The sequence below is a fragment of the Buceros rhinoceros genome, unplaced genomic scaffold (assembly GCF_000710305.1).
Source record: "Buceros rhinoceros silvestris isolate BGI_N320 unplaced genomic scaffold, ASM71030v1 scaffold35958, whole genome shotgun sequence".
NCBI classification, from domain to species: domain Eukaryota; kingdom Metazoa; phylum Chordata; class Aves; order Bucerotiformes; family Bucerotidae; genus Buceros; species Buceros rhinoceros.
The window spans coordinates 40,217-48,318 of record NW_010425856.1 but is presented as its reverse complement, the minus strand read 5'-3'; the positions used below and the strand labels follow the sequence as shown (position 1 = coordinate 48,318).

General features: G+C 45.6%; 1 protein-coding gene across 2 annotated transcripts in view; it reads left to right on the top strand.

Moving 5' to 3' along the window:
* The first annotated feature begins 774 nt into the window (after positions 1-774).
* CAPZB (capping protein (actin filament) muscle Z-line, beta) overlaps positions 775-8,102 on the top strand; it is a 45,014-nt gene continuing 37,686 nt past the window's right edge. The window contains exons 1-2 of one of the 2 annotated variants that reach the window (XM_010141285.1): positions 775-783; positions 4,212-4,301. In XM_010141285.1, coding sequence (XP_010139587.1) covers positions 4,245-4,301 — 57 coding nt within the window. In that variant the 5' untranslated portion in view covers positions 775-783; positions 4,212-4,244. Of the gene's footprint in view, positions 784-4,211; positions 4,302-8,102 lie in introns of those variants that run through there. The other variant, XM_010141284.1, reaches the window with a different exon arrangement.

Genomic DNA, 8,102 nt, shown 5'->3' with positions numbered 1-8,102 from the left:
GAGCGTTGTCAAAACTTGTGAATAAAGCCTGTGAGTTTAAATGTATGAAGTGAGACGTGTGAGTAAAGATACAGTTGAAAAAAGTGCAAAATGCTTGTAGGTGGTAACTTCTCAGATGGCTAGTGTCTGTTGAAAAGAGTAAACGAGCTGAGCTTCTGTGCAGTGGAACAGGTTCTGCTGGTGACAGTGACGTCCGAAAGGCTTCAAGCATGTATCCTGGCTTATAATAACCTCATTTATCAGGGGACGGTTCTGTACAATATATAACGCAGACGTGGTGTAGTTTATTCCCTCGGGCTGGCGGAGCGTGTTGGGGTGCCATGGACTGTAACAGCTGCAGGAGTGTTTTACAGGCAGGTTTGTGTAGCTGTGGTCAGCTCCCGTTGCCTGGCATTACCAGCACACAGCGTCCTGGCCAGGAGGCTGTTTGAATGCCATTCCTGCACTCTGGTCCCCTCACCCGAAGGAGCCCTGGGCTTTAAGGGATGTGGCGAGTGGGAGTCAGAAGGAAGTTCAGCGTTTCGCCTGTTGTAATTCTTGCAATTTTGTTCCTGTAGTAACTTCCTGGGGTTTTTATTCATGTTGACTGCTCTGGATGCAATCTGCCCATACTCAGCCTTTAACCAGTGTTGCTTGCAGCAGGACTGGAATTAAAGCATCCAGCTGCGCCTCTGTGCAACTACACGTTTACACAACCGACTTCTTTTTTTTTCTTGGCTCTGTTTTTATTTGAGCCTCAATGCAGTGCCCAGATGAGCAGAGACCTGTGGCTCTTCTGAGAGGGTTTCTCGTTTGGAAATAAGCTGAGTATGGCAGGGAGGCCGAAGAGAAGAGCAGGTGAAGGAAGCTGAACAAACAGAACTACTCCTCTAGACTTATAACATTTTTCCTTGTGTTAGTACCATGGGAATGCTATAGCAGATGCTGAAGTGAAGGTTCTAGGTAGCCAAACATCTTTAGAGGCAACTTATTGAGGAACTTTTTATGTAAGCTAATATTTTCAATTGTTGAGATTCCTATGATCTCTAAATCCTTCAGTGACTTGAGCTGTAATGAAACTTCATTTAGAATTTCTGTCTGAACTCCCCACTCCTCCACAGGAGCTCTGTGCTGGGTGAAACGGAGGAATGGTGGAAAATGGCCTGTATCAAGTGAGCACTAAGCTCATTAAGTCCTGCAACCTCAAAGAGCTTGGCTTTGAGAGAGCCCAGACTGGGAGACAGCCTGGCTAATCACCTTCTTGGTGAACAGGGGTTTATAAGCCTCTCCTAGTTGTTCTGAAGGCAAGAATTCTGCAGGAGTGTTTTGTCTGGAGTACTGTTGTGAAGCCGTGTCTTCATTACACAGCGTTACAAGAGAATTAAGCGAGTGGAAATCCAGAACAGGAGAATAAAGAGGAGTAGGTTGGGTCAGCTGTGGCGAGGTAGGTTATGTAGATCCTGAGTTCCCGAAGAATGCCTTTCTCTTATAGGAGATCTGTGCAGGCTTTGTGGGATTTTTAAGTGCCCCAGTGAAGACTGGAGTAGCAGTACATCCCCAGGGGTGCTCACTGTTCCATAAGGTCCGGGAACCCTGTGTGGCTGGTTCTGGCACTTTGGATGTGGTTCCCGTCTCTGAGTACCTCCAGCTGCTCTGTGTGCTCTGGCTGGGACAGAGGGCTGGAACCAAAGGACCACAGACCTGGTTTTAAAATCTCACTTCACCTACAGTGAAAGGACCAGAAGCAAAAGGTACTAGTAGAATTACCCCTTCGGTTCTGGAATAGGACGTACGAGGCATGTCCAACGCCACAAGGTACCGCCTTGTGGTCCATGCGCTTTGTATTGCCTTTCTGACCGTGCCAGCACAGATTTGTGCCGGATAAAGTGACCGTATAACCACAGGTTTAGGGACAGAAATACAGCAGAACCTGCCCTTATTTCAGTGCTTTAAGAGATCTGCTGGCAAGCTGCTTAATTATTGAAATACTCAGCAAAATACCTGAAGAGTCCTTCTACTCAGTCTCGCTTTTACCTCTTCGATACCAGAAAAATACACTGTTAGTATGTGCTTGGATATTTTTGGGTTTCTTGTTGTACACAGGCGTGTCTGAACATCTTTAAGAATCTCTGCCCGAAACAGTCTTGCTTGTGTCTGTTTACAGCTGTTATTGAAGATACCGTTAGAAAAATGGTCAGTCCAAGTTCTTTGTGGACTGGAAATGTAGATACTGTTTCATTCCATGTAGTTTATTTCAAAACTGTCCCACTGTAAAACACTAACTCCGGGCTTGCAGCTTTGGTGGTGGTTTTAAACATCGTCTTTCCTCAGGCTTTTTTGTCTATTAAACAATTCCAGCTGCCAAAGGAGGATGGAGCACTTCTGTGAGTGTTCCCACGGTCTGCAAGTAAGGAGCATGACCTTGTGACCATGTGCCACCTTCCCTTCCCTGACGTAAGAGATAGTGGGAGGTAAAGGCAATACTTGGTACGAAAGATCCCCTGCCTGAGCTTGGCTGCTGGAGCTGGACAGGCGTAGGCTGTCTAAATAGTGTCATTCTCTGGGAACTGAAAGGTTAGTTGCAAGAAGTGAGTGGTTTTCCCTTCCCCTGAACATCTACTGATGATAAGTAAAAAGTTCTGAAAATCTTGTCAGGATAGTTCAGTGATTGATTTGGGGGCGCTTTCCAAGATAAATAATGTCCCTCCAGACTCATTTCAGCCAAGGATTTGCTTGTATTGCTCCAGGTATTCAAAGAGTAGTGGAGGTTTATGCATGTCCCTTGAACGTGTCCTCCTTCAGTGACAACTGTCAGAAACTTCTGTTCCTGGTGTCGGTGCCTCCTGCTTTCCAGGCTGAAGGCCCAGCTCTGCAGGAGATCATTGCGGATAGTGGGAGGTGATGCCTACCTGTCTGTAGAGGTGGAATAGTTGGCAAAAATGATGATTATAACCTGAACTGGATGAGAAATAAACATAGAACCTCCCCAGACCAGGCTGTCTGACTTGCTGGCTGTAAAATATTTATCTTTCGATAGTGAATGGGTCATACCTTTTAAGAACAGCTTTCACACTGGCTGTCTGCTGACCCGAGCGCGCTCTCCTTTCCTCATTGCTGGGGTATAGCTTAATTGCAGGAAGCTTTACTTCCTGTTTCTTCCAGACCTGGGGACTGCTACTTGCATAATGTGATAATGTAACTGCTTGAGTTTTGAAGCCTTTCTTATATAAAGCTTCTGGAGCTTGGCAGAACACAGGAGGGAGAAATTAAAGCTCAGCTTGTTGTATATGGGTGTTTGGAAATCTCAAAGGAAAAAGGGAGGGGAAGGAACAGTGAAAACAAATGGGCTATGCTTCAGCTGCCTGTGACCTGCTGATCAAAGGAGCTCGGGCAGATTGGGTGCTGTGAGGCCTGCAGGAAAGTGTCTGTTTATATCTGTTGGTGAGAAGGAGAGCTAAAGGTTATGTCAAGAACACGGCTCAGCTCATTAAGTGCCTGTGGTAATGTCTGTTGTGCATTTTTCTGACTGTGAAGTGAAGCTTAAGGTTTTTTTCATGTCAGAATTAGATGTGAGACCAGCTGCCATAGGCCCTTTGGAGAGTGTTCCTGTGATTTCTTGAAATAAAGCCTCCAGTTTCTCAGATACAGGCAGCTTTTAGCATGTGTTTTGTAGCAATAAGGAAATAATGGATCATACTTTGTGTATGTGTTTCATTCTGGGTTTTTTAATAAAGCTGAAGAAGGGAGAGCTTGCTCTGTCGGGACAGATTTCTTGGATATTACTTATCTCGGACTGAATGGCACAGTATGAATGAGGAAGTGTTAAAACTGCTTCAAGGGAAGGAACTTTCAGTTCCCAAATCTGCATTATTTTTGAGATAGCGTGGAAAAACTATGCATTAAAACCCAACAGACTTTGGAAACAGTCTTTGAGGTACGGACTGGACTTCTTTCATCCACAGCACAGTGTTAGACTGGCAGCGTGATGCTAGTTAAAGCTGTGCTCTTCAATTCCCAGTCTAGAACGCTTCTTGCAATGCCAAATCGATAATCCATGCTCAAATGGTACTGAACTTTATCAAAATCTGTATGTATGAATATCAAATACGGTGCTGCTTAGAGCTAAAACTGTCTCCGATCAGAGGAGTCAGCAAGCACTGCAGTTTGTACGTGCATGAATGTGGTGTGTTCCCTGTACGTATTGTGACAGAGGGATGTTCTTGTTTCTGCAGAGTGACCAGCAGCTGGATTGTGCCTTGGATTTGATGAGGCGCCTGCCTCCACAGCAGATCGAGAAGAATCTCAGCGACCTCATTGACTTGGTGAGTAGTGGATGCCTCGGCCAAGTAACGGCTGAGTCCTGGGTGTAACAAGGATCTGGTATGTCAGAACATTTTTGGAGGCACCTTGGAGGTGTGGTGATTTGTTTCTCTCCTTTTGGCAAGGTGGAGGAATACAACTGCCCAAACAATGTCAGGAATCTACGTGTTTATTTTGGGCAAGCCAACAGGTACCACTCTGTATGCATGAGTATGGTTTTGAGTGATGGGTCATTAGCAGCTTTCTTGGTGAAGTCATCACCTGTTTGGAGGCTGGTGTTTAGCAGAAGTAACTTGGAGCAGTTTATACAAGGCCAATGCCCCCTCTTGTGCCAGGGTCTTGTCTCCTGACAAACTCCTTGTTTGTAGTTTGACACAGGGCTTCTGCCATCAGCGCTTCAGAGATGTTGCTGAGACAGAATATGGCCAAACGCTGGGAGAACACCCAAACCTATTTATAATTTATACTGTATCAGGTATTCTGCAGTCCAGCGAGTATCCAAAAAAATCCTGGCCAACCATCCTGTGCCCGATAACCTGTTTTCTGCTTGCCCCAAAACATTTATTTTCCTTCTGTAAGCTGCTAGTGAAGAAAACTTACTGAAGAAGGATGTGTATGCTTGTTGTAGGATGTAGTTGCGTGTCCTGCATGCCCAACACAGTTGGGCTGTAATCATCCAGTTAGTATCAGCTGGCCCCTACACAGTGTGTGGCACGGTTGCCTCTGGAGTAACTTAAAGTACTACTGAAATATGGATTTAATCTATACAGAACCTATTATATGGGCAGCTGGGAAAACTTGTTTCTATTGTCCAGTCTAAATATATGGCTTATTTCTCAACTTGAGCTTCTAAATGTTTGCAGACAGAGGACACTGAGGCTAGAACAAGGCTGTTAGACCTTTGAATTAAGCCTTTCCTCTTCCCTGTAGTGAGGGCTGCATCCCTTTTCTGCGGCAGGGCTGAATTTTATCCGTGTTGTGCCAAACCTTGTCCAAGAGACCCTAAATATTTGATGGCTCTGCACGTTGCAGCTATTTGAACTAGTGCCTCTTAATTAAATGGTGTCCGAGCTGTTTGTCATCTTCATCTGCAGAAAAGCAGCTGCTTGCCAGGTTAAAGTTTGGTTGAGGCGGGGCTGTTCCTAAATGGTGTTGGAGCTGCTGCTATCAAAATTGGGAAGAGTCCTGTGGTCAAAAAGTTGTGGCTGAGTTAAATTTATCAAACTGTTTAGATACTGCTTTTAATGACATAATCAAGGTACAGGTAAGAGAGCTCAGTGGGTTGGAAAAAAATTATTCCCTGCAGCAGGGGATTATTTCTCCATCTTGAAAGCATTTAGCAATTGGCTACATCTGTGCCACCAGGACACCAAAGCATCAGTTTTGTGGTGGTTGCTGGAGGTAGGACACTAACTAAGCCGTTGATATGATCTGGTGTGGCAAGGTTGGTTTTCTGGTGAAATGTGGAGGACTGAGCAGATGTCGGGGTTTGAGCAGCTCCCAGTACCAGGCAAAGCAGTGAGTTGTTTGGGGAGCTCTGCTAAGCCTGACTGTATAATTGGTATGAGGCTTTTTTAATGACTCAGAAAATTGCCGGTTACCTCTAAATGTTGGAATTACTTTTGGATGGTGCTCATTAGTGCTCTACATGCTTTCCATCAGCAACACGCTTTCTGGGCTTCTTTTCACATTGAAAGTGTAACATGAAACAGAGCAGTTTGCTGCTTGTTAGGAGGGTCTGTGTGATTCCCCCACTAGTCACTGTGGTCCCTCTGGGGGTGGAGATGATATAATTGTTAAATCCGGTGTGATTTCTTTGAGACATCTGCAGACCTCTTCTGCAGCCACTCTCTGCCTGACCTCCTCAAGACTGAAGTCTACGCTCAGCAGTGTATGCGCTGCCACCTGTAATAGTTCCAAAAACATCATAAGCCAGACTCAAGCAAATAGTTTTTTGACCTTTTTTGGCAAGTTTCTTCCAGACCTTTACAGCTGACGTTTTTATTCTGTTTCCTGTACTATTACCAGACAATAACCTCCTTGAAGTAAAAGGTCAGACTCCAAATGCATGATGAGCATGAGCGGGTTTGTTAAATTTGTGATACAATTATAAAAGATGGCATCTTGACTTCTTCTCCCATGCTTGGTTTCCTTGCTTCGTTACACTGCTGTGCTGGAGCAGATGTCAGGCAGAGGCCTGTGTTGGTTTTTGTGGTGTGAAGTGTAGGTTATTACTTGAAGTCTGCTGGCAGCTCAGCTTGCCATGGCCTTTGTATAGGAACTGATCTCCAGACTGATCTTTTGGAAGGAGGTGAAGATGACTTAAAAATGTCTGTGTATGCAGAAGATTTTCCAAAACAAACTGACATCCACTTCCTAGGCTTGTGTTCCTGCTGGGAAGGATAACCACACCAAGTTCCCTCCCTGAGGTCCCTCTTGCCCTGTCTAAGCCATGCTCCGCTGCCGCGTTTTAAGGAAGGAGCCTCCTGGTGCCCATGTGAGTCCATGGAGTATGCTCAGACTGTGTGTTACTGCCCCCAAGTGTTGATCTGGCAAGGGAAAGGGTCCAAACTTGAACATGAAGGAAAAGGGTGGGCGGAGAAAGAAAATTTTTGGGTCACTGGCCCTCATCAGACCAGACACTTTTCATTCATTAGCAAAACGGTTTGTGGTTTGCCCTTTTACCACAGCTGTTGTTGCATTTTTCAGACTGCCGAGTCTTCAATTAGGGTTCATTAGAGACCTTGTCAATCAGAGGACTCCAGAAGTCCTGCCTCAGAGAAGCTGTGCGTGGTGCTGCTGCTGTGCCCTGGCATGGCATGCTCTGATTGGAATTCAGTGAGCTGCTTTTTGTCAATAGGGTACTCGGAAGCTGTCAAAATGTACAAGAGCACTTCTAAACCTCTGCAAAGAGTTGAGCGAAGGCACATACGCCAAGGACAACTAACTGAATTAAAATAATTTTCCATGTAGCTCCTCTGCAGACTGGGGTAACTGAAGCCTTGGAGCATCAGCCAAGTCTGAACTGTGAAGCAGTTCCCATTAGAGGAGCCCTGAAGGTGGTTGCACTGCTCTTAAATGGGTTCGTCACGAGGATATGCCCACTGCTAGCACTGGTAACGTTAATACAGTCCGTAATTGTGTAGCTAAGTACTGTCTCACCTCCTTAGTGCCTCCTGTTGTCCAGAAGCTGCTGTTGACACATGGTGCTTCTCGGAGAAGTTGGTTGTGAATCATATCCATTCTCTTCACTCACTGAAAGGAGCATATGAAGGGTATTTTCTGGATGGAGATGTTTCTTGGTTCTGGTTAAGAGTGGGATCTTGGGATGGCTAATGGAAATCACGCTGAGTGGCATGAAGTGAGGAGGCTGGTAGACCTCACTTCGGAGTGGCTGAACGATTTATACTGAAAGATCAGAGAGAATTGTCCTTTCTCCTGAGATAGGTTGAACAGTAAGTCAGTCCCAGAGCACTTCTGAGTAGAAGGAGGAGGCGGCATCAGCTTTCAGGCAGTGCTGCAGTGGAGGATCGATCCCTTCCTCAGCACCCTGGCAGCACACATTAAGAGGGTAGATGAGGGGTAGCTGGGCTTGCAGCCTTCAGAACCCTTTGAGATTTTTCTCACTGGTGTGTCTTAGGGGTGCATTTCGGGCAAAGGTGGAAGATAGAAGTTGGATTTATGGTGCTCCTGGGCCATGTGCAGCAAATAAGGGCTCTGTGACAAGATTGTCTTGATGGCTTTGACTTGAGTGTGGAAGTTGATGTGCTTTCAGTCTTGGTAAAAGTTAAGCAGGTTCCTTT